General features: G+C 41.7%; 1 protein-coding gene across 1 annotated transcript; it reads right to left on the bottom strand.

Annotated features, from left to right (window-relative positions):
• Positions 1 to 1,253: 1,253 nt before the first annotated feature.
• LOC105931961 (SNF-related serine/threonine-protein kinase) lies at positions 1,254 to 25,212 on the bottom strand. Its single transcript, XM_012870903.3, has 8 exons — positions 24,950 to 25,212; positions 21,050 to 21,435; positions 20,498 to 20,716; positions 17,576 to 17,822; positions 8,749 to 8,890; positions 6,645 to 6,857; positions 6,210 to 6,344; positions 1,254 to 3,970 (listed from the first exon to the last, which is right to left on the bottom strand). Exons 2-8 carry the CDS (start codon positions 21,170 to 21,172, stop codon positions 2,641 to 2,643), a joined length of 2,409 nt encoding a protein of 802 aa, XP_012726357.2. The 5' UTR covers positions 21,173 to 21,435; positions 24,950 to 25,212; the 3' UTR covers positions 1,254 to 2,640.
• Positions 25,213 to 27,101: the final 1,889 nt, after the last annotated feature.

The following is a 27,101-nucleotide window of genomic DNA, read 5'->3' as shown; positions in this document are numbered from 1 at the left end:
CTGACGAGTATCATGCGCAATAGAGAGACAAAGAATCAAAGACGCATTATGTGCTGTTTTATGACACTGTGAGGGTATATATGTAAGACAAGCGGAGAGAACAAACGCATGCTGGCATGTTTGTGTCCTCTCCTTGTATACGTGTTAATAAATGGCACCTGAATGGTTTTGTTCACTTAACTCTGGTTTTTTGATACTCGTTTTGCCACCACAGAGGAAGACAACTGCTGAGTATGACCAGAGTAACATTATCTCCACAGCAAAGCATGGAAGTTCAGACACTGTAATAATTTGCGGCAAAAGTAGAGAAAAGGGGAACAGGACTTGACTGCGATAAGAGGCCAATAGGTGGGGCCGCGTATTATAAAATCAACATGAACGGTCCTGCCTCAGACATCAAACTAAAGAGGGGATGTTGGTGAGACCCCCAGTGTAACATTGGCCTAAAACATACCACTAAAGAAAAAAAATGGATTCAGGTGATTACAGACATACTGTGTATAGAGCTGCAGTTGCCACTAAATAATCTTGTGTTATTTACCGCGTATCTTTGTGACGTTTTTGTTGTTTCTTTCTGCAGGTGTAGAAGCAGACTTCCAGCTGTTATCTTGTACTCCCCCTCTCCTTCTCTCCCTTTTAATGTGTCACCCCACCTCTCTCCCTACCTTTCTCCACTTTCATTTCCGTCTCCATGTTGATTTCATTTGAATAAATCCCAAAGCAAATTCGAATAAAGTTGTTTTGTTTTGTTTTTTCATGCATATATCAAGCGCCGCATTATTGCAAAAGCCGTAGTGCTCCACTTGTGAAAGTACATCCTTGGTACTCAAGCAAGTCTGAGAACAATACTGCCGGACAGGACACGTACGTAAAAAAAAGAAAAAGACTACAGTATGTATAGACAATATAGTAACTTAGCCTATTGCCAGACCTCAGTCCTTAAAGAAAATCTGTGGAGAGAGCTCCACAAATCTGAAGGATTTAAAGAGTTTCTGCATGGAGGAGTGGGCTAAAATGCCCCAAAAGATATGTGAAAAAATAAATATTTAAAAAGACGGTGACGAACATCTGCAATTACATTTCTTACTTGTGTGGTTGCCTGCAAAATTTTCTTCTACAAAGAAAAATACCTTTTCCTGAAGCTGTTGTCAAATTCATTACTACCTTTTCTGTGTAGCATTAACAAAAAGCCCCACCTCTACAAGAATAAGGGTGACCCTCTTATCCTCTGATATGAGAAAAGCCAACAGGTCTTAGACATCATTCACATCGTTTTATTGTAATAGATCTCTATCATATACATACAGTACAATATGCTTAAGACAGATTTTATGGCACGCCCATCGTACATTTTAAAGTTGCTGGTATTGCTGTGAGGTTACAGTAAAGTGACCACTTATATCCGTTTACTTAGGTAGAGACAACAGGTGGCTTTAACCTTGTGGGTAAGAAATGACGTTGCTACAGCAAAACACATGCACTGTCATCGGTTTATATATTCCACGAGGGGTGGGTCACACATTCAGTTACAAAGATCAACACTTGAGTGGGGGGAGTGTTGTGTTCTCGTAAAAACCCCTTTTGTTGTAGTCTTGGAATACGCTACAGCAGTGGCTACTGTGCTCCTGGACAAACTACAGGATGGACGCGGTTAGAGGATGCACCCAGAGTTTTTATTTTTATTTTTTATTTGTTTGTCCTTCCTCACATGAACTGAGAGTCACTTATGAGTTTCCGGAGCTGCATTTGCCGCATTTCAATTCCGCCTGATGTTCTTCTTCGGGCATTTAAAAAAACCAACAGCTCTGGGTTCACCCAAGACCTCGAGGATCCGGTAGGAATGATAGGATAATGGTGTACGAGGATCTAGCATTCAGGTCTCTACTGCGATACAACTTTACCATTAATACTACTGGTACAGAGTACTGTCAAGCTATTCACATATGTACAAAGTCTGCAGACATTTAACAACAACAAAAAACATTTAAAAGAAAGTCAGTGTTTCTGTCTGCAGACCATGTTCAAGATAAATAAAACCTCTAACGATGATAAAAAATATAGTGTGCCTCTGTCATGCTTAGGTGCTGTTATCTGTTCCCGCCCTGTATCTTTCCTCATTCGAAAGAAAACAGACATAACTTACATTTTCAAACAGAGTAATAAAAGATTGTCTTGAAAAATAAAAACACAATAAAAACAAACTGGAACAAAATCATGATATGTAACCCAATACTAAAACTCACCAGCTTTTATTTGTCAGCTTATTTTGGTGAACACTGTGTACGTACAGCAGAATCCGCGTGAAGAAGCACGGTTTAGAGTAACTCCTCTATCTGCGTCTGTTTTCTAACGTTACAGATTAAATACACCGTCAAGTTAAAACATCCCCATAGTGTTCTGTTCAATTTACAGAAAGTGCTTCACGTACTTACACACAGTCTCCTCCATGGAGACGTTTTCGTCTCCAATTGTGCAATTTTGGAATTCCCACCCAGCTAGCCACCATTAGGTGTTGGTCAAAACCAAACAAGAAAAACACAGTGTGAACTCATGACAACCCGTTCATGTAAGTTAAATAAAAGCTGGAAGAAAAGTGATATGAACGGGAGAGGAGGAGTGGAATCGATACAGCCCGCGGCACTATATGACCTGGCAGCAGCTGTGGGGGGTAGGGTTGCAGAGCAGACCCTCCTTGGGGCCTCGGTGGATGTTGACGGATAGTGTCTTCTCGTTCAGAGGCATCTGCAGTGTGCGGTTCTTTATGTTCCTGTGGTTTTCCCTGGCCAAATCCAGCTCTCCTAGTCTCAGGGTTCCCGGGCAGGGTCCGTCCAGCAGAGGATCTGCCAGCAGGTCTCCCAGTGGGGGCTGGTGGTAAAGGTTGCCCTTTGGTGAGGGCCCGCCAAGCAGTGACACTTTGTCTAGGCTGCCGGTGGAGCCCCCCATGCACATCCTCCACATGGGACGCTCTTGCGAGTCCGTTCCAACACTGCTGCTGACGCCGCCCCCACCACTACCACCACCACCAACACCACCACCACCAACAACACTCCCTCCTCCACCTGTCAGGTTGTGGAACTGAGAGCTCAGACACAGACTCATGAGTTTTAGGCTTTCCACAAGCCCACTGGCTGCTTTGGCCGTAGTCTTCCCCTGTACTGATGCCGATCCCGGACTGGCAATGTTGGGGGGACTACCCTGTTCAGCCCCTCTTTTCTTACCGCCTGCTTTCCTCTCTTCTCGATCGTCCTCTTGTCCCACTACAGTCAATGTATGTGGCTTAAAGTGACTTCCTGCCTCATCGTCACTGGTCTCTGAGCTGGGAGTGAGAGTGGCATTTGTTGGCGTCCTAGGAGAGGACATTAGCGTTGAAGGTGATGGTATTCTAGAGTTCAAATTCAGGCTAAGACTGGGTTTAGGAGGACCAAGTCCATGTAACTCTCTACTTTCCTCCTCTTCATCGTTCTCTCTATCTTCCTCGTGAATCTGGTTTAGAACTGGGGCACTCATTCGAGAAGTCATACGATTACCAGAAGAAGACACCGATGAAGAGGAGCCGGAGGTTTTGGAGCGAAGCACGACTTGACAAGGCAGAGCAGAAGGGGGCAAGCATTTGTCGTCTGCTCCTTCTTCTTCCTCGTCCTCCTCCACGCTGAAAAGACTGGGACTTCGTGGTTTGGCCTGACTCACTGACCCAAGAGAGCCCAACCTGAGGGGGTTGGAGTGGGGCTTTCCCAGAGGCCTCAAACTCTTTTCCTGATTCTGTCGTGCAGGCTGTTGTTGGCTGGAAGATGGAGTCAGGTTCTCCTGCCGCTGACTGAGGTCCAGCAAAGCGGTTTTAGGCCTGGGACCTTTATGGAGGCTCTCAGCACTTCGGGCAGGGGACTGTGGTCCCCCAGGGTGGGATATAGCAGGACCTCCAATGCCGTCACTGACTTCCTGGTGAACATCTACTCTGGTCGGCCAAGATTGCCTGTAAAGGATTGCACACAAAAGCCCATTACTTGGTGAGACGTACACAAAAAGAGTATTGAAACCATAACTGCTCAGCTGGAGCTCCATCTAGATGCTATGTCAGTCTGATTTCAAAACTTTGGACTTATTTTAAATGTCAGCAAAACAATGTCAGTTTGTTTTGCTTCTAGGTCTCGTCCTCTGGAAAACTTGCACTTGACAACAAATGGTCGAGATATTACACAAGTTAAATAAATTAAATACCCGGGCCTGGTTCTAGACTCTCATTTATCATTTGACAGCCACATTAAAAAGATTATGAGAATAGCCAAAGTAATTTCAAAATTATAAGACACTGTTTATCCTTCCATGCAGTAAATGTCTTCATCTCTGTATAACCACCTGGTATCAGGCTACAACAACAATTAGACCAGTGAGAATGATTTACAATAGAGTGCTGAAAATATTGACAGAAATTCCATCCGAACACAACATTGTGAAATTTCGCAGAGACTTGATTTTCTTAGTTTTGAAAACTTTGTAAAGTTATCCAGTTTAAAATGAATGTATAAACAGACGTGGGTAATAATTAGTTACGTACATTGACTCAGTTACATTAACTTGAGTACCTTTTTGAACAAACTGTACTTTTAGGAATAGTTTTACTACACTGTACTTTGTACTTTTACTTAGGTCATATTATTACTCCAGTACCGCTACTCTTATTTAAGTATAATTTGTGGCTACTCGGCATATTGTGAGTAACTTCATTAATAACAAACATACTTGTTCTAACAAAAAATGCACTAGAGACAAAAACCTAGATTTAGGTTGTAATGAGACTTCTTGTTTGTACACAACCTTTGTTATCTTAATGTTGTCTTCTATCTGCTGAGCTCATTGGGCCATTTGGAGGTCAAATGAATTTACAGTAAACAGTAGATGCTGTCATTGGAAGTACTTTGCACTGTTTCAACATGCTGTATAAACATTAATTGCTGTAAGTATTGCTTTGTAGTTTAATGTTGACATTTATTTTTGAAAGGTGTTTCTTTTGTCTTTAAAATACCAGAAATTGCACATAACCTTGTATTTTTGTCTGTCCAATTACATCATTTCATCATCACTGTGTAGGATTACATCTACTCAGTACTTGAGTAGCCTTCTTAATGAATACTTTTTTACTCTTACTTGAGTAATTTCTCGGTTGACAACTTTTTACTTTTTCTTGAGTAAAAATATGTTGAAGTACTGTTACTCTTACTTCAGTACAATTTTTGGCCCCTGATGTCCTCAGACAGTTCATAGTCACACTCAGATCAAGGCTAAAGCTAAATAAGTTGTTTTCTGGCTTAAGCTCCTAAATTTCAGTTCATACAAAAACAAGAATTCATGTGTAAAATAAAAATGTTTGGAGGGTCTTTGTTTATTACTATTAATATTATTTGTCAAACTATTTTTTTAACAGTGGTAAGCTACTGCCGCTGCTATTTCTGCTAAGGTATGCTAACTAGCTGTTAGCTGCCTTTCAAATTTCCTTCTCTAACATTTCATTTGGTGGTATTAATTGAAATTAATAGTTACCTTTTATGTCCACCATTAGGACAGTTAATGGTTAAAGCTAAATTAGCTTTGATCCAGATCTAGCACCTAGCCTTGGTTCAACGTTAACAGAAAAACAAGAATAAATTTGTAAATTACAAAACTTCAGCTCCTATTTGGGGAGTTTTCCATTAATAGTGGTATACATATATTTTGAAAATCTAATATTTAACAAAAAGCACTAGTTGCAACACCCAAAATTAATGATAAGCTCCGCTAACTAGCTGGTTTGGTGCTTCTTAGCTTGAAAAAAAATCCGAACCTTATTCCACAAACAAATTCTTTATTGCTATTAATAAAGAAATCAACAAATTTATCCTATTTTAATCAATTAGGCAAGCTCAGACCGTATTTTAAATAAAAATATCAGCTATATTTTATTCAGCTTGAGGCTGAATTAAGATCAGTGCTTCATTATGACTTTCTCACTAAATGAATGAATGATTTTACTGCTTCTCACTATTTTTCTAGTAATACATCACTGACACAGCTGCAGCTCTTCATGCCCTGTTCAGCAAAATAGTTCCGCCTAGCCATCCTCTGTCAGATTTACTTTCTGGAGATTGACGATACACACAACATTGGAGAGACAGCTTTCTGTCTGCTCCATGAAATGTTTGTAAATGTGTGTGTGATGAGCTGGGACGCATATTTACCTGAACTGGGCCTTGCTTGGGCTCGGCGACCGTGTCTGGCTGTGCTGCTCTTTTTCTTGTCTGTCCCTCAGCATCCTCTCCGCCAGCAGAAAGTACGTAGCGGTGATGTGGTTGTACTGGTTTGACTCCAGAGCCCTAAGACAATGTTTGCAAAAACTGAATCAGAATTAAGCTTGCATATCAACGTCTACTTTGGATAACCGCTATAACCAAGTTTATGGATAACAAAGAATATTGAATTCAACATGGCAGCAAGAAAAAATATTTGCAGCCATCTGCTCCTTAATGGTGTTTTAACAGTTGAGAACAGTCAATTAAGCTTTAGTGGGATGTGCGAACCGTGACAAACGTTCAGCAGTCATGCAGGACTGGATAAGTTTGTGCTGAATTATATATGTGTACATATTTATGTGACAATTAAAGGGAGACACGTACTCAGTTATGGCATCTCTGTCTGCGATGCTTCCCAGGACCATGCGTTGAATGATGGAGCCGTGCTCCTCCTCGGATAAACTGCGATACGACACCAGAGGGGTGGACAGCTTGGTGGCCGGGGAGGGGTCGACACCTTGAAGCCATTCGTGGCTCTCGATCTGCTCAAGAGTAGCTCGTTTCTTCGGGTCTCTTTGCAGCATATGGCCTATGAGGCTGGAGGGAGTAACACTAAAGATTAGCATCATGGAAAAATGTTCAGAATCTGGTCACTGCTTTATGAACATGAAAAAAAAAAATTTTTTCATTTGTAAATATATAAAGTTCTATACAATACACGTCAAACAAGGAAACCATTAAATTATCATCACTCAGCTTGTGAGTTCTTGTAGTTAGACTCAACAACTGGCCTTCTATTTCCATCTGACTAATGGATTTATAACCAAAGTCTTTGCTCTTTAGTACAGATTAGCCTTTGCAGAGGCTTCAGTAGCTTTTGAGTCTGTGCCGAGGTTCCATAAAGTCTTGAAAGGCCTCCCCAGAATTGCATGTTTGAAGAATTTAATAATGAAAAGAATCTAAACCTTTGAACTAGTTGTGACATCTTAAATCCATTTTATTAGCCGGGTAACATTGCTTTGTTTTCACACCACTTGTTTGTTTGTTTTCTTCACATTTTGTGAACCACAAATTTTAATTTATGTTATTAGGATTTTATGTGGTAGGCCAACACAAAGAAAAAATTTAGATACATGATTCTGAAAGGGTTTCACAAATAGAAATCTAAAAAAAGTGTGAAGAAGAAGTCGAAAGCTATGCATCGTTTTCCTTCCACTCCACAAATATGCACTACTTTGTGTCCTAGTCCTAGTAAAATACATTTATATTTGAGGTTATGTGATAATATGCAGTAAGATTCAACCCTTTAGGTTTAAGCTCCACCTCAGAGGAACCAGACATCGTGGTGTATTCAAGCCAGAGATCATGTGTGATCTTAATTAACAGATGCAGCAATGATCTTTGAACCTTATCATCTTGACCCAAGCAGCTCATAAATGAGCCAGTTATTATTCAGGCGATTATAATTTAAAGGGTCTGCTATGGTGGCCAAACGACTAAGCTAAGACTAATGTTATTTTACGAATGTTCTTTTACATTAGCGGTTTTGAGTCTGATTATTCAAAGTTTCTGCTCCGACGGTTTAAAATCCGAAATCATGCGCCCATCTCTCTAACCTGACTCCGCCAGATGGATTTGCTCCGCATATCCATCTGGAAACCTTCCGTTAAAGTAATTTTGGGAAGGGGCGAAAATACGGGTTAGCTGATTGGCCTCTGTTGGTGATAGACGGGACAAATAAACCAATCAGATCAACGAAGCATATGACGTACTCGTCAACATGCTTCGTCGTCGCTCATAACAGAGCGACGACGAAAACACAACCACAAGCCAAGCTACTCTTGCTGCTGCAGGTAAAGGCTCGTTAGCTCAGCAAAGAAATACTCTGTAATGCCGATAAAACTTGCTCGATAGCCACGCTAACGCTAGTTTCATCGGCTGAAGCCGCCATGTTCTTTAGACTGAACTGTCGCGCTTCTCGTTGCGTCACACCTCAACCCGCCTCAAAGCCAACGCTGATTGGACGTTCGTTTGGTGAACGGCTCCAAATTTTCTTTAACGGAAAGTAGCCAGACTGATCTGCGAGTGAAACCTTGAAAGCTTGCGAGATCAAGATGGTCTCACGAGGCTACCATCTCTCTGGCAGATGTTCCCTGACCAAATTGTTCACACAAGTCGAGACCAATGTGCTTTCTGAGCTACGGCTGTCCAGAAACCATTCTGTTCGGATGCAACGTTCAGCCCTGGCTGTGCTAAAAACAGACCGCCGATCTGAAAGCGGGCGCATTAGTTCCGCTTAACGCAGCGCAGCAGCCCTGCTGGAGCAGCTCGCTGCGGCGGATGAGTGAAAGCAGGACGACGGAGAGCAGCAGTACAGACAGGCCGCACCCTCGCTTCTCCTCTTCACACGTCTCCCAACATGAAATATGCAGCACCTGCAGAGTACTCTGTCCATCTGTGTGGGCTTGTTTGCCGGGGTATTACTCACTCTCTGCAGGCATGGGAGATGTGCGGAGGCACTGTGTATCTGCAGTCCATGATCATGGTCAGGGTCTCGCTGTCGTTGGCCTCCTGGAAGGGGGGCTGACCGCAGACCAGCATGAAGAGGATCACCCCCAGACTCCAGATGTCTGCGGACACACAAGAGGGAACCCTTTTTCAAGTCGGCAACAATGAAACCCAGAAAGATAACAAATAAAAAAAAAAAAAAAAACATACAAATCACTGCCCCACAAAAGCGAGGCACACATTCCTCGCCTGCTCGGTGACCTAGATAAGATTTTCTATATAAATAAATATTCACACATATGAGTCGTCTCCTCCCCGAGTTTAAACGGAGCGTGAAGCACATCCGATCAGAAGCGTTTCCATAAATATGCTCAGGACACGCCTGTCCAAGCGGAGACGAGGCTCTGCAAGGCCGCCTGCGGCCCGCTCGCATGTCGGCGCACGCGTGCTTGCACAGCCCACTCAGACACACACACACACACACAGAGTCGCAGGAAAAGTGGGTTAACGTGTTCATTCCCTCACAGCTTCATGCAGATTCAACTTTCATGCTACAGTTCTTTTATTCCAATTATTGAAAAAAAAAAATTATAATAAAAGAAGCACAACCTCGCGTGCTCCGGGCTGTCACTGCTGCTCCGGTCAGCAGGATGCTCCACTGACACACATACACTGACTGCAAGCTGTCACAGAGGCGCACCGTCAGCGTCTGTTCAGTCAGCGTTTTGGCCCCCGCTCAGCAAAGTCTGACTGATTAAAAGGGGCGGTGTTTTTCTGCTTTAATTAACTAAAGTGCTCATTCTTGAGTAGCTGTGTGAACATAAAGAATTCTGCGTGCGTCGAGGCTGACCGCCCGCCCGGTGCATTGAAATTGCTGCGAAAGACTTTCTAGCAATCGTGAATGAGGTCGCAGATGTTCTCCTGATCTAACACGGTGACCGAGGCGGAGGCTTGGTTCTGTTAACTTTCACCCGCCGCTTCCGTTTTAAATAGAAAAATGTTTCATGTGGGAAATAAATTATTCATCAGCTGAAAGATAAATGGGATTTTTTTCCCCAGGTTCCATTAATTGCTAAAAACAATGACGAAGCAAAAGGGAGAGAAGGTTTCTGCGGCTGCAAGTTGTTACTTCAGTTGTTGAGTTCAGATTGAAAAAGAGGAAGAAGCGTCACATTTGTAGTCATTTCTAAATATGGGATGTCTAAAAACAAACATTGTGAAGCGATAATTAATACTGATTAAGAACAAGGCTATAAAAACGATTACATTGTTAAGTGTTTATGGTTACAGTGCGTCGCAAAGATTAAATCGTTTCACATTTTGTGTACAATTAGCTGAAAAGATTTGTCTGATAGAGATGGAAACGTTTTATTTTTATTAGGGTAAAATGAATACAGACCTTAAAACTGGAAACGTTGGGTACAACACAATGTATTAATCTTTCAATAACCACACTTTTTAGATTCTATTTAATTTCATAGTAAATACGACCTCTTCTGTCTAAGAACTTTAACTCAGATGCAAACTTTTGTGCATTAAAAGCTTTTTTTTTTTTAAATCATTTATTAAAATTAGCACGTTTTTTCAAAGAAATACTGGCCTAAATCCTGTTCTCATATTGCTAGACCAAAGATAATTCAGTTTTGTTTTTCTTATCAATTGAGTCTAATATAACTTGCAAAATGGGTGATCAACTTTTAATAAAACAAATGTGCAAAACCCTTTTTTAACTATGGCTCTACAGTGATTTAATGCTATTTTCCTCCAGAAAATCAGAATAATTAGTTTAATTGGCATATAAAGCAGGTAAAAAAAATTCACATGGTTTTTGGGTTATTTTTCATTGTTATTTTTTGGCCTTCGAGTACTTTTGACTCGAGAATTTCGGCCCACGTGGCAAAAAGTTTTAACACCCCTGGTTTAGGGTGATGGAGTAACTGGGGCGGAATAACAACTGCATGCTGCCTTTTTTTCCCCAGATTTTTAAGTGTGACAAAGTGGGAAAACCATACCGACACTTTCCTTTCACAAATTCTGATTTACTTTTGTTTTGGTCTATCACATAGAATTCCCAACGCTCAGCACCAAGATATGCAGACAAACATTTGTGAAAGAATGAGCTCAGTGAATTCTTGGTGCATGGTGCCTTGACAAGCTGCCAATATTTCACACCTGACTGATAGCGGTATCATAACAAAGTGGAAAAAAATTACTCAGTCATGGAAAAAACTGCACTGTGGGGGTCAACGAATGCTAAGTCACATAGTGCTTAGAGGTTGCTAATGTTTTGCACACAATAGCTTCAGCCCTCTAAACTTCATGTGGGCTTCGGATTAGCTTAGTGCAGAAAGATGGGGATGTAGCGTGGAAGAACTTGACTGGCCTAAATAAAGTTCAGACCCCAACTCTACAGAAGACCGGGATGAATCAGAGCGTCTGACTGTGAGTCAAGATTCCTCATCCAACATCAGTGTCTGACCTCACAAATATGCTAAAAGAAACAAACGCCTTAACCTTATGGAAAGCCTTCCTAGAAGAGTAGAAACTGTTTTAGCTGTAAATGGTGCACCGATAGCAAATTAGTTATTTTCTATTCAGGAGGGGATGCCAATAAAGTGAATGTGTTTAAAAAGGCCAGTAACCCTAGACTTTAGGCAACAGAGAGGCAATTTATTGAAAAGTTACAACATAATTACCACTTACAGCTGGATACCGTGAGCGTGAGATGCGGATGACCTTAAAGCAGCAACATCCCTAGCTCAATAAAAAAAAAAAAACAGGAGCGTAGAGGTGGCAATGAAAGATGGTCTGCTCTTCACGTGAAATGAATGAAACACCAGGTAATGATCTTACAGAGTGCATTCATTTGATTCACAGTGAATCACAGTGAAAGCTGCTTTGGTTGCCTTTCAAAAGAGCCTCAAGAAACAAACATGATTGTTTTTATTCGTTAAACATGCGTGTTCAGTCATGTAGACGGAAATGAAAACGGAGCCAGAGTGATGGCTCTTTTAGAGAAGTTGATTAATCAATTGTTTTCTTGACAAAGCGTGTGCTTTTGTAACCTGGATCGGTCTCTAAAATGAAAGAGCCTAAGTGGATTCATCATCCTCGGACCCCTGGTGATTTATCTTTACGTGTCTCTGCTTCGCTCCGGTTTGCCAGAACACGTCGCAGGATCCAATCTGCTGGAGTAAAAGTGTTGCTTTACGGCGAGCAGCGGCGTCTCATTCTGCTGATGGAGGGAGCAAACGCTGCTGCAGTTCCCCGCCGCCGCCTTACCCCCTCAGCAGTGTAGCCTAGCAACCCCAAGACCCAGTATCCCCCCGTTACTTGCGTCAGCTGTTCGCCCAACTTCCTTCAATAACTTTATTTATAAACCAGATGTTTAACCCTGAGCTCAGCTCCCCGTCCTGCTGCTTTAAAAAGGGCAATAAATGTGTCGGTTCCCCCGTTTAAAATGTATGAAAACGCTTCAGTTAAATTTGGGTTTATGGCAGGAGCAAAATCCCACACTACAGAATTTAGTCCATTTATTCAGTGTGAGAAAAGAATGCTATGTTGAGAAACATTTTTTTTTTTAAGAAAATCAAACAAACTTCTCGTTTATAAGTCATATATAACTGAAAAAGGAGAAAAATGGGCCAAACCCAGAAGCCAAAGAAGGGAAACTCCAGCCTGATTTTAATATGAAACATTTTAGCCACAGACCTTCATCGGGTCTACCAGTGATCGCATACTCCCTTAAACAGGAAGCGGTTCTAAGTGTCTGATAAATCACATGCAGCCACCATCAGAAAGGGATACAAAAATATATAGATAGATTAAAAAAATCTCTACGCTTCATGCCCCATCTCTAAGGGGGAACTCGTTTCAGCCGCTTGTAACCGGGATGGTGCTCATTCGGTCTTGATCCACATCTCATGACCACAGGTGAGGGTTGAAGCACAGACGGACCAGTTTTGGTTTCTAGCTCAGCTCTTTCTTCACTACAACAGACCAAAGCAGCACCCAGATTGCTCAAATCTATCCATCTATTGCTGAATACCACATCAACATGTTTGAACTCCTCTGCTTGGGGCAGAGTCTTGAGGGAAAAGAACAATCTACATTTTCTGGTTGACAACGGTAGCCTCAGACCTAAGAGGAATTGACTCTTACGCTCATCTATCACTCCTGAATGCGAATGCTGAGGCTGCCAAACCAGACACCCTACTCTCCACAACTATGCCTTAAAATCCTGTCCATCAAGGCTACAAACAGGGTTGAGGACCAACAAGCACTGGCAAAAAGCGTAACTTAACAGAGAATGAGGACACGGATCTTGCCATATCCATACGGGGACCAGAGACCCCTTCATTACAGCCTCTCTTACACCCCCCTAAAGCCATGGAGGCTGAGAAGAGTGATACTTTGATAGATTGAACACACCCTTAGGTGCCCTTTCTTGAAAATAGGAAAAAACACCTTTCTGCTGCTGCATGGGTATTGTCTGGGGGCCTTCAGCGAGTACAGAAGAGACATGCCAACCATGACAGCCCCACAGTGTCCAGAGCCTTCATTATTTCAGGACGAATCTCGTCAGCTCTCGGCAACCTGCCACCAGGGAACTTTTTGACCACTTCAGCAACCTCTGTCATTGTAATGAAAACTCACCCCCGGGTGCTCAGACTCTGCCTTCTGGGCAGAAGACATTATGACCCCACCGATGAGATACTTGAGATTCTCCTTCCACTGGCAAACATTATCCCTGAACCGGCTTTGCAGTTCCCCTCCCAAACCAACCAGAGTCCACTGTTTTCCCTTTCTGGGTAGTCAAAGGGCTTGCCAGAATTCAGCGCGCTGTTCTTTCTCCCTAGCCTCCTCGAATTCCTCCATGGCAGGAGTTTTTGCCTCGGAGTCCAGAGGCAAATTTATACTGTAGTGTTAGATCGGATTTTCTAGGATCTGCCACGTGGTATTTCAAATCGTTCTGAGATTTCTGAGACTGGAGTAAAAATGCAAAGTGTGTGTGTGTCAGCAGACCATTTCTACTGGTTACTGGCCACAAGGCTGAGCGAGAACCCATATTTATCTTGCCAGCATTCACACTGAGCAGAATGGTAAGGTTATAAGAGTGGCACCTTGGCGGTCACCTAATCTCCATAACACCCATTAAGCCCTATCTACAGGCTAATATGTCGTTCTGAATAATGCCAGAGAAAAAGACTTATTTTTCTTCTGCTGTCACAAACACAAATGTGTTCCAGATCTACCATCTCTACGGGAACTTTATCTAGAACCATGCTTGGGATTTATAACAATGCACAGTCCAGGCGAGTCTGGGTGCAAAACAAAGGATACATGTTTGCACCCCCTGCTTATTGTTAAATATGTTGGAGTCTCTGGAGAACCACTTCAAAGTGCAAAGCATAATGAACTCTTTGAAATGTCAGAAGCTGTTTAATGAGAAGTTGGAGGCTGCTTACCAGAAAACTGAAAGCCGATTGACTTTGGGTCTTTTAACAGCGTATCGATCCAATGCATGTGGCCAAATCAACACAGAGATGGTTCACCAGATCCCAAATGAACATTTGTTTTCCATGATCATCAGTCCCCAGACCAAAATTTAATGACAAACTGTGAGGTGAGCTGAAAAGAGAGCATACGACCCAGGACTGTGGATGATCATGAGCCATGGTTCCCAAACTCTGGTGCATCTACCAAAGATAGTGGAAACAAATTTGGAAGATTATGTAGTGCCTGCAAAATAAAAGCTTCTTTTATTTTGAATTTCTTTTTGTATCTTTACCAGAGATAAGTATAAATAAATGTGCCCGGCACTGTATTATGCAACACATAATGACACAAAATAGCCTATTTTATACATAGGCGCACCCTGAATGATGCATGCGCCTTGCTTATGTTCTTTGGGAATACTATTAGGTAACTTATTATTTTTAAGAACAGCTTGAGCTTTTTGAAGAGGAGGAGAAGAGCTAAATTTAACTTTCCATTTATTGGAGACAAAAAAAAAAGCCCACACTGCAGAGAACATTAGAGAAGAAAAAGCACTTATCAGTCTGACATCATCAATTCAAGTAAAATAAAATGCAAATCTCCAACTTCCTTTAAGGTTTCTTAGAATAATAGGGTTACAAATGCTTAAATTTAATGACTAAATCCTAGTAAAAAAAAAAAGCGATCAATCACCTTGGTTATGCCAAAAGCTGCAACATAATTATCAAGCAGGTAAGTAAAGATAAAAAACGAATTATTAAAATGATGATGGAACAGATTCCACAGCTTAATATAAAACAGAGGGATAAGAGTTATCTCCAGAACGAACAGCAACCTCGCTATCAACAAATGCGTCTCAAAGTCTACAACACCATCTTTAAGCTTTTGACCAAGTAAGTTAATGATGAGGAAAACTAAAATCATTATCAATGGGGTGAGGGCGCAATCAAAAGTCCCCAATATTAGCTTTTGTCAAAAACAAATAGTAAAGATTAGGCAACACCCCTGTTCTTTAATAGCTGCTATTTAACAGTGAGTCTATAAAAGCAGTCACACTGTAATCAGGGTCCCTGACGCATCATCAACACCCCCTCCTGGCTTGTTTGACTAATTGGAGCAAGTCCAAACCTGCTCCCTGATGGGTTTAAGAGTGTATTAGTCCCAATTTCCTTAAAGATCTTAGAATAAAAAAAAAAACAAAAAAAACAGCAAGCACCAGAGGCCTCTTCTCATTATGAGACCTTAAGAGAGTCGATCCATTTTGCCACAGGTATACAAGAATGGGATCAAGCCAGAGGAAAAGTCTGAACTGGGTAGAAAAGGAACACAATAGTTGGCTGTACAGCATCAGAGCAATACAACTCTAATCTGATTTTTGGAATTACAAAGGGAGTAGTGGCGCGGAGGGGCATATTTTTGGTCAACAATATTTTCCAAGATTTTCTTTTTAATTGTTTCTGAATCTTAATTGGATTTTCAAAGCTCCAGGTATGTGATTTATCCTGACACCGTGCGGTTTTACAAGGTTTGCAGGGCTTTCAGAAGAGGGAGAGGCAGACAGTGGGCCTTCCATAAATCCTCCTGTTGGATCACGCTAAATCCACATGGAGCGTTTGATCCTGAAAAGCTCGCTGGTATTAGTCTCGTCCGACCAGAGCTCCAGTTGAAGTTGCAGTAAAGTTGAACAAACGCCACGTGTTGTTCCTGGCACCAAAGCTGAATGCCTTTTTTCCCCGTTACTCCGGTGGTTGTTTTAGAGAGCAGGTAACCCTGAGAACCCACTCCTTGCTGTAATTCTCGAACAGCAAGTTTGGGAGATTTATTTTCGGTTTGTTGGTAAAAAAAAAAAATAGTTATTTCCTAACGTGGCATTTTTATCCCCCACTAAATGTGCTAAAATTAAATGTTGGAGATTATCAACCGAATGAAGTCTTTGCAAGCTTTTTACTCATCTTGACCACGGGAGGCAACAACCTTAACTGTGTCATGACTTCTACATATGTATTGTTCAGCTTTGACTAATTACTCCGTTAATATAAACTCCTGATTCAATGGTCTCGTTTACTCAAGGCGTTCCTTACCCAACCGACAACCTCCAAATGATCCCAGCTCGATCAAACCGAGTGTTAACAGCCTCTTTATCTCTGCAGCAAACTGGGCTTTGTGCCACTTGGCACGGCTTCAGACAGACCGGAGCAACCTTACAGACCGTCAGCGTTGCTGCTTGTAAACCCCTTGAACAGGTAACCTCTCAAATGTCAGGACTGCCGGCCTCCTTTTCAGACCGCTCCGCGTCGGGCTCGGCCGCCGACGCGGTGGGCGCATGCCGGCTGAGTGGATAATCCGAGCAATCAAAACATCATCATCTCAGCCGAATGAACAATAACGCAGGGGCAACGCAGCTGCTCCACGGCACAAAGCCCACACACGTGCACTGACAAGCCACGAAAACAGGTTCTCAGAAAGAGCTCACACAGTCATACAAAGAAAAACACACACGCGCACACACACAACCGGAGAGCGCTATGATTACACCGCTTTTTAGAACATGGAAGATGCTTGGCACAACGGGAGCGAGAGACAAGGAAGACGGATGGAAATGGCCACCGCGAAGGCACTCAGTCAGAAAAACAGAAACTGCTTTTCTCTTGCTGCTGCCTTTTCCCTTCCCTGCATTTGCTCTGACGCAGCGGCCTCTGGGCAAGACACAAGAACTGCTGATGCCTCTTCTCGCTCCGTCTATTTGCCTCTTCTTCCCTCCGCCTCTCTTTCTCTCTCCTCTATTAGCCGTGGTCTGCGATGCTTCTGTGTTGATTTGGTTTCTCGTTACAATGTAATTTGATATCCAAACGCTGCTTTCTTTGGGAGCGGTGCATCGGTGGGGCAAGCATCGCTGCTTCAGGTGCACGAGGAATGCCAAAGAAATCTATTTCATCCCAATCAGGTAGCGGGTGCTAGTTTAGGTAGACAGGCCACTTCTGTCAGGTAATGCAAATTGCAGACAAAGATGAATTGCAGGTGTAAGGCTGCCTTGGTGCTGATCGTCTACTTTCTGAACGACAAGGTTAACACGCACATTCTGGATCCTGAACACCTCCACCCTTGTTATCAGCTGCTTGATAAGCTGCCAGGAGGCCAAGTTGTCAGCAGAGTCCATCCATAACGCGGAGTAGGTCAAACTCTACAGTCAAAGCTATTACTCTGGCTCATTTTTCATTTTCACAAAGAACATATTAAAGCGTTTCTTTCAACAGGCTGGTGAAATGAGACTGACTGCCCACCGGCCGCCTAACCCGGATCAGACCTACCGACGGCAGGAGCGTCGTACTCGTCCCCCAGCAGTATCTCAGGCGCCGAGTAAGCCAGAGAGCCGCAGGACGTGTTCAGCGTCTTTCCGGGCTGAAAACGGTTGCTGAAACCAAAGTCGGTGAGCTTGACGACGCCCTGCTTCTCGAAGAACACGACGTTTTCAGGCTTCAGGTCCCTGTGAACCACGTGGAGCCGGTGGCAGTAGGAGATGGCGTGGACGATTTGGGCAAAGTAACACTTGGCCACCTTGAAAAGATGAGAGAGAAACACAGTCAGACACTTGTTTTGATGGTCGCCTTTCAGCTCAGCTGGTGGGCATTAAAAGCACCCGAAATCAACCATATAAGCGCGAAAATATGCTAAACAGCTAGCAATAGTTAGCCAGTTAGCAAAAATAAATAAATAAAAAACATAGTCACAGTCAATTTAGTGGTTGGAAAAACCACATTTGTAAGACCATTTAGATAATTAGTACATTTTCTGTAATCCACACACCCAATTTGTCCTTATGTTGCAAATTTGCCCTTACTGTACAATGTCCTATTCTTAGATTTATTTATTTGCCTGTTTGTGTGTATCTACATGATTCAATTTGTTTCACTTTGCTGCTGAAACATGGGAATTTCCCCACTGAGACACAATAAAGTTCTTTTCTATTCTATTCTACATCAGATCTGCTGTGGGTTAAAGGTTTTACCCCTTCCCAGACTTTATTCCAAGCCATTGTCAGCTAGTAAAAGATTTATTTTACAGTATTTCAATGATCATCTGTCTCTTTATCTGTACCTACTCTAAAACATGTAGGAACAGCATATATCCTGCAAAAATTAAACAATAAATAGTTCATTAGCGCAAATAAACTTTACCCTCTTTCAAATGCTAGTAAAAAACATTCAAGCACATAACTTCACTTTAACAAATGCTAAAGTTTTGACTTTCTTAACGTAAAGTTTGCTGTAGAAACAAGATGTTTTACTGTGGACACTGTACTGAAGTAGCTCCAAGATTTCAGTGTGAATCAAACTAACCAGGTTCAAAAACAGCATGGTTAAACTTTGGCAGTAGTTACAAATACTTATAGCTTTGTTAGGGTGACTAAACGTCCTCTTTTGCTCGGACATGCCTACTATTCACACTCTGTACGGGGCATCTGAATGGAATAAATGAAAATGTGCAGTTTTTCATCGGACCTATAGACATGTACTTAAATTGACTGATAGGATGCCTGAAATATGACAGCCTTCCTTTCCTCGTGCTGCGGCTATGGGGCTGGTTTTCTCTGCTCAGATGAAACAGAACTGAACTGCTGTTCATAAGATGTGAAAGTGAAAGTGTAGTTTTAGAGATGAACTGCAAAAGAAATGCCCCTCATATCATCCTTTTTTGGACTAGTGGGTGGTGACTGGGATATGCACGTGCTAAATAAGTGCATTTGAGAGACTAATACCTTTGATTTCTACTATAACATAGAAAGTAATCAAATAAATAATCAAATTTAGATTTTGGTTTATTTATTTCAAAAGTGAGCTATTACAGATTAATTTTCTAAGACAGTAGGGCCATTGCTTCTCTACTTATTTAACCCTATAGATTTTCATTTTTATACTTTTTGATTTATGAAAGCTGATTTGAAGTTTGTTATTTAACTATTCTTTCTAACCACACTGAGCAGACACACTTGAAATATGATCAAATTATAAGCCTTCTTTAAGTAAATGTGTTTCACGACTGGGTAAGGGGTCCTTATTTTTGCAAATATAAACATGGTCATACTAAGTCATGTAAAACAACTAAAGTCAGGGAAAAACAAGTGTGAGCAAATGTCACAAAGTAAACCATTTTTTTGATATTTAAATGATCGTTTAGTCCATTTATTCGGGTGGACTTTTGAACCTGTCCAAAAACAAACAGTAAGAAAAATGAAAAACATGCTAACTAGCCAACAGCAGAAAGCTAACAATAGTTAGCAACAACTATATTTTAGCATGGGGGGTATCCAGAATGTAATTTTTTATTTTAGAGTGATGCGTCTAAAGTAATGACATTCAGTATACAAAGTTTTCTTTAGAAACAAGTTGTAAGCTCTGTTTTGACTTTGCTGAAGCAGCAAAACATCTGGATTAGAAATAACTAGCCCGGTTCAATTATAGCATTGGAAAAGTTTAAGGGAGGTTTTAAATAAATAAATACATTCAAAAAAAAAGTTCCCGTCCCTCCAAATGAAAGTGTCAGGACTGATTTAAGCATTTACAGCTATTTCTTTCCAACTTCATTCCACGCTAATGTCAGCCAGTAAAGGAATTCTTTATATGGTCACAGACTCTGGGTTCGGCATACCTACAATGTAATGGGAGTGCAGCTAATAGTGCTCTAAGGAGCACTGCAGCACACTCTTGGAAGTTAGCCAGTCAGGAGAAAGAGGGCTTAGGTGGAGGTAACCCATCAAGAGGCAGAAGCTAAAACACATTGCTTTAGCAAGAATATCAACTAAAAAACTGTACAACTCTAAGCTTAAAGAATAACAATAAAACACACTTATTAAAATCATATATTTATGTTCCACTATAGGAAGAAAGCAAATTATTTCACATATTACTTGAAGCAATAATAATTTAGTTCTAAGTATCTGTCGGCACAATACATTCAGGAGCCCCAGACCAACATTTCACTTCGCAACACTGTATCCCTCTGAAACATCTGTCTCACCAAAATCCAATTTGCTGATTCTCATCCTATCTGAAGATAATCAGCATTAAAACTGAACTTTCACAGCTGTTATTTATCTTGCTGAATCTTGCGGAAAGTCCAAGGTCCTATGGTGTCATTAAGGGGTAACAACACCCCTCTGCACATTCATCTACTGGCTAATAGGTTGACCAGCTCTATAAAGTCCAACGCCCTGTCTTCTACACCCGACTCACCTCTTCACTGAGGCCTCCGTCGTGCTTCATGATGCAGTCATACATGTCTCCTCCATCCCCCAGCTCGAGAATGAGGTAGAGTTTGGTGGCTGTGTCGATGACCTCGTAAAGGCGCACCACGTTGGGATGCTGCACCATTTTCATGCAGCGGACCTCCTGGAAAAGGTGACCCCGTGCCACTGGGTCCAGCTTAGTCTTATCTATCACCTTTACTGCAACCTGGAGGAGTCAAAAGTAGAAGTCAACGAACCAGTTGCTTGTGTGCAGTGCAGATAGCAAAGGTATTTTTATGTGGTACATTGTCAAGTCAGATTATAAATGGTTTTAGAGGCAACATTATCAGAGAAGAGCTTTAAATTCCTCCACTGAAGCCAAGATCAGCTAAATTTAGTGGCTAATCAGTCCACTCAGTCCTGCTTATATATGTTTCTAGTTAGTTCTTGGCAAGTCAGCATCTAAGGTTAAGGGTGAAAACCTCAGCAACAGCCACCTGAAATTATGCTCCTTGAATTGAAGCAATGCACTTTCATTGGCGCACACAGACAAGCATACCTTCTCTCCGGTGAATACATGGCGTGCCAGTTTGACCACTGCAAAGTGTCCTCGGCCCAGTGTCTTATCAAGATCGTACAGCCCTGCGACCTTCCCATCATGATGACGCTTAGGCCCTGACATGTCTAGGGCAGACTGGTGGAAGAACAGCCTTTTGTTGCCTGCTAGTCTTCAGTTGTCAGTTCTCCATTTCCCCTGAGCAGGTTGAAGTTAGGTAAAGTCGTTTTGGGAGATTTTCTTGTTCCTGGATCAGCTGTGTAACTTTTCGGGGTAGTCTTACAGAGTCTGAGGATAGGATATGATCTCCAGCCTTTTGTGGTAAATATTCAGACTTGTCTCCCTGTGCTCCAAGTGCCCAGCTTAATTCAGTCCCTTCAAGTCGTGATCTGAGGGTGAAGAAAGTAAAAACAAGAATATATATATTAAAATTGACTTCCTCAAATGTAAATGTATTTTGGAACTGTTGAACAAACTCTTTTGAATTTGATCCTGCCAGATCATGGATTCAAATAATCAGTCATGTTTCACTCAAAGCACAGGAATCTAGAGATATGCAGATATAGCCGATCTTTAAAAAGACTATGTCTGACACTTTAATATTTAAAATTTCAACAAAAAGTTTATCATTCTTGACCTGCTAATAGAAACAAAAGTATGCATTTAAAAAAAGTAGTGGGTAAAAGTGCATAATTAACCTTAGGCTAAACTAATCAAATATGCAGATGACTCTGTATTATATTTGTATTATATAATTAGATATTATAATAGTAAGATTTGTTTCAAGATTCATATTGCAAAAAAATGATAAATATCACATTAATACCAGAGGAAGCATTCTCAATTTATTGTATTGACTTAGCCTGTATGTATCCATTATTGTGGTAACGAGACTGGTGTTGGCACTGCTGATTCAGTCGCACAGTTTGCTAAGATTAACTCAAAAGACAAGCAATCACTTTTCTTCATAAATATCAGCTCTTAATTATAATAAAAGAAATAATAAAAATTAAAATACGACCAAACAGGTTTTGTTGGCTCAAAGTAGAGCCTTAAAATGCAACTGTTTGACCAAAAGCCCAGAACTAAGAAACCCAATTAAAGGAAATGCATAAAGTTATCACATATGTCGATCTGATAAAAGCCAATACTCTCATACTTCTTGACTAAATTACCGGGATGTGTAATTAAGTCCGGTCTAGAGGTCAATTTAAAGAAGGAAACCAAAACAATAAATTCCTCAAAGCTAACATCTTGCAAAAATGTTGTGTATTGACAAAATACGTGTCACAAATATGATAAGGAGAATTAATATTTAGTATAAAGACTTATTTGTTTTTCATAAATGACTTCAGTTGCATAGTGGAGCAGTTGCTGTTGCCTTGCATTTTGTGATGCGTTTAAAACTGCATTTTGCAAATGCATACACTTAAACCCATCAAAAGTTTCCACGACACCTCATTCCAACACTTTCTTCTATTCCATCATCTGACGAAGAGAAGAGCCTTTTACGGCCACAATATTGCTGTTGTGGCAAGGTGAAATACCTACTGTGTCATTTTAGAAAGCTAAACTGAAATAAAGGCTGTGTTTGGCAAAGTAGTAGGTTACTAAATAAAACAGTTCTACGACGATTTACAGCAATTTCCAGAAATATCTCTTACTTGCATCCATTACAATCGCAGCCAGTCTACATTTCTGTAAAACAACTCTAACCATTAAAGATATTCATCATTGTTGAACGTCAGTCCAGTTATTGCTTTGTCATATTTCCTTTCTTAACCTTTTCATTAACTCTCTTTTTTTCTTTTAAGTTGCATGAATGCATATTTCCTCTCAGGGATGACTCAGCTCTATGTTCTTTTGAGACGCTGCCTTGCTCGCTTCTAACCTTTCGCGTGGTTCATTCACGTACTCCCATCGTACGGCATGCGGCTTCATCGCTCTGATGGTGAAACTAAAAGCCTGCTGGGCAGGGATGCCATTCCACTCCCAGGAATCTACCTTCGTGCCAAGAACAAAACTTAAACCGCAAACCACAAGGCACCAGTAAGGAACATTCCAGGGAGGTGAACCTTTCCTAGGTGTGCCCCCTTTTCAACATATTTTATGAAGACAACATAAAAACTAAATAAAGGTTGCCAGGGGAACACACCTAAGGGCATAACTTGTGCAGTGGAGGAAATAATAAAAACTTATCTGCCGTCTGTGGTTATAACGAAACTGTGGGGGCTTTAAGGAAACTATAAAAAGGCTCAAAAGCTTAAGTATGATCCACAGCTGGAAAACCCTAACTGTGAGAAAAGAGTTTGCCAGTTATCTGAGCTAACATCACGCAGACAAACACATTTTGACATTCAAAAGTTTAAAAAAAACACAACACAACCCCTGAATGCTTTTCCCTCTTTGACACGGGCAACAAAAGGGTGTTGATTTTTCCAGTAACCGAGGCAATGAGAGGACAACACACTCAGGCAGAGAGCTGATGATAGGGCAGGCCAGGTGAGATCAATGCCGGCTGTGGTGCATCGCTCAGCGGCTGAGCTGGCCTGAGTCAAACCTGCTAGTTATCTGTGGATGGCTGATCCGCTGGTCTAAATTCAGACTCCTTATTCACCCAAACAGGGAGGGTTAAATCACTCGATGGGTTCAAAGCGACTAATTGACCAAATCTGCACGCTGAGAATGAGCTTGGGAATTCTTAATTACGCACCCTTTACTAGTCTTCTATGACATGTCTCCAAACGGCACATCAGTCCACAAGCCATGCATACCTCAGTGCTGGTTGCGTAACCTGCTGGAGGTACTGTATTGATTTACAAAGGGAATTGTGCGAGCCTGCGTGCACAAACATGTGAGGTCAAGGACCTGTTTTAATAGCTGCCCCGCTCCCACGGCGTCGGACAAATTCGAGATAAGAGCGTAATCTGACTGTCAAAATGAGGTTCCGGGTATTTGATTTGTGCAAGCAGAAACTTTGACACACACACAGGTGATGGAGCACGGCAGGGATGTTGCCTCAGAATAGCCTTTGGCTCCAAACCTTTAGTTCACTTTTAAAAACACTGCACCTTTTTTTTTTTTTCCCACTGTTTAGGTATTACTGTACCTGCATGTCTGCTAAGCCAGCAGCTGCAGGCATTTCCTATTAAACCAGCTAATAACAGGTTTGCATAACTGTATATCGTTGCTGCTATCTGTTTTAAGTAAAAGCTAATAGATCCTGTTGAACATTTTGGTTTAAAAGAACTGTGATAATTACACTTTTACCGTGAGAATCTCCAACTGGCACATGCCTTATCACTTTTATAGATCTGTCTACGTCACTGGAGACGTGGATATTGCTTCAGGATATTTTATGATCTAATATATGGCTTGATAAATCTCCTCGAGGAAAGGAAATGTGATTTAGTGGCCCATAATGCTTTCTTTTTTTCCCCTCCAGTGAGCTGGATAACCTTAATTAAGTACAAGCATTGCCTGAACAATTCTGTCCACATTTTTATTGCAAGGCTCCTTTAGACTATGCCTCCTATCTTTATCATGCATCCAGCATCGTGCGCATGATGGATTCAAGTTATCGTTGCAGCAACCAGGCTGATAAATGACTGCTCCTTTAAAGCAGAATTTGTGATTTCACGCCGATCTGCTGCTGTCCATATGAAAGCCCCCCCTCCTGCTGTCAACATGCCTGCTGGCCGCATCCACAACAACATGACAGCGCAGAGAGCAGCCGCAGCCTGCGCCAAACGGCACGTCGGGCAGCGCTGGAAACAACGATGCACTAAAGAAACACGCACCATCCACCAAAAAAAAAAAAATAAAAAATAAAAAAAAAACACTAAACAACCAACCTTTACACAAAACATCCCGATTCTGCCTGCGTGCACCAGTCCGACTTACCACGGAGGAATCCGAAGCAGCGTCGGGCGTCCTGTCCGGTCCATTTCAACGCTGCGGGGCGAGCGCGTTGCTCCGGGTTGCGGCTCTGTTACCGAGGCTGGAGTCCGTCTCGGTTCCGTTCAACGCGCCTGCTGTGTGGCCGCCTGGTCGGCTGCAGATGGCTCCGATGGATCCCGGAGTTAATCTGTCGCCCTGTCAACTCCAGCCTCTCTGTTTCCCTTTCGCTCTGGCGTCGTTAGCTGCGCCAAGTAAACACAGGTAGCAGGATGATGCGGAGCTCTGGCCTTTCACAATAAAAGCACTCGATAGATAAATAAATAAATAAAAAAAAAAAAGAAAGGCTCGCTCTTTCGTTTGTCTTAATTTAGCTGTCCACAATCTTAAATACCATTAACTTGAATTTCACATCTACTGTATCTTAAAGATTCAAATTCCAGCTACCTGGGGTGGTTCTTGCAAAAATGTTCCCATTTTGCATCCCCTCCTCCCTTTGAACCACAAAATTGCGGAAACCCCTTCTGGGGTATAAACTGAAACGTTTTGAGCTTTTTATTCATAATCATTGTTGTGTTTAACAAAAATAATTTTCCGTACAGCTAAACAGGGGTTTTGACCAGTGACCGCTTGCCTGTTAGTAGTGCCTCCCCCTTACCTTTTGCCCCCAAAACACCCCTGACCTGTAGAGGATGACCCCCGGCCGTGTGCTGTTGCATTTGGCACTACAATGCATTAACAGCAGATTCTGAACGCCATGGCCTTCATGAATTCAGTTTATATCAATCATGTCCCAAGAATGATAGAATTATGATTGCCCAGATTGATAGCTGGGGAATATGGAGGTTGAGTCAACACTTCAAATTCATTACCATGCGCCTTGATTCCTGAAACCTTTTTGGTTTGTGAAAGGACACGTTATCCTGAGGCCACAGCCACCGATGAATGTTCCTATGACAGGGTGTATGTGCACATGGTCTGCAGCAACGCTTTGGCAAGGGATCTGTGTCAAAGCAGCACCCATTTGTTTCCCAGCAGAACATTTCTCAACACATCACAATGCAGCTGACAACTTGTCGCGTTTTCCCCAAAGCAAGAGGCGCACACGCAAACCAGTGGTGCACCACGTGTTCTGAAGGAAAACATGATTCACCAGGTTTTTTCTTATTACCCCCTGGTCCGGTTCTGATGCTCGCATGGCCTTCATTTTTTGGGTGTTGGACAGAGTCCAGCATGGGCCCCCTGCCTGGTCTGAGTTAAGCAGCCTCAGCCGTGATGCACTGTGCATTCTGACACCTTTCTTTCAGATTCAGCAATTACTTAATTAATCAGCATGAGCGACTGCAGCTCCTGCCGATTCATCAATATCCCTGCCTTGGACCCCTTTCCAGAGATATTGACCGCTGCAGACGGGAAACACCCACGTCTGCAAGAGCTGCAGTTCTGGAGAAGCTCTGATCGGGTCACAATTTCTTACCTGCCAAACTCATTTAAACCCTGACACTCTCCCCTGCCTACAATGCATCACAGTAACTTTGAGAAAGAAATAATTCTCCTGCTGCCTAAAAATCCTGCCCATTAACAGGTGATGAAACAATAATTAGTTATTTACTTCATCTGCTGCAATGTTAAGCTTGATGAGTATGTTTAGACAAATATGTGTCTAGGGACGTTTGGTGTTACAAAAAAAGGGAGAGAAATTATCTAAAAGAACCCAAACTCAAGGTAGAATAACTCAGTCCACATTTGAGCAGTGTACATATTTCAATTTAATCACTCTTGCCTCAGTCTAATGTCAAAAATCCCAAAATAAGCCTTACCTAATCACTCAAGCTTCATGAATCTTAGCTTTGTAAATGCTCCCTGTCCAGTGTAACAAAATCCAGCTAAGGCTTGACCAGCCTTGGTGTTTTAGATTTTCAACAAGCGATGATAAGATTCCTTAAAATAAACTGTGAAAACTCCCTAAATCGTTAAATAATATGAATTGACTTAGCAGTTAATTGGTGGTATCAGGCAAACTTTATTCATTATTCAGAAGTTGGAAAGATAAAATGATATACACTTAATATTTACCTAGTATATATGACACCATTTTTCTTGTTTCATTTTACATATCATGAATTCTCACCAAGACATAAAATAACATTTATCCCAG

This window comes from Fundulus heteroclitus, chromosome 13 (genome assembly GCF_011125445.2).
Source record: "Fundulus heteroclitus isolate FHET01 chromosome 13, MU-UCD_Fhet_4.1, whole genome shotgun sequence".
Lineage (NCBI taxonomy): Eukaryota > Metazoa > Chordata > Actinopteri > Cyprinodontiformes > Fundulidae > Fundulus > Fundulus heteroclitus.
The sequence above is the reverse complement of the archived record's forward strand: the minus strand, read 5'-3'. Positions and strand labels throughout refer to the sequence as shown.

Excerpts from the sequence above, each read along its gene's own strand:
- LOC105931961 (XM_012870903.3), bottom strand. The coding sequence starts at position 21,172 with ATGTCAGGGCCTAAGCGTCATCATGATGGGAAGGTCGCAGGGCTGTAC. Across the intron at positions 8,891-17,575 it reads GTACGACGCTCCTGCCGTCG|ACATCTGGAGTCTGGGGGTG; the intron begins GTAGGTCTGATC and ends GTGTGTCCGCAG. Across the intron at positions 3,971-6,209 it reads CCAAGCAAGGCCCAGTTCAG|GCAATCTTGGCCGACCAGAG; the intron begins GTAAATATGCGT and ends AATCCTTTACAG.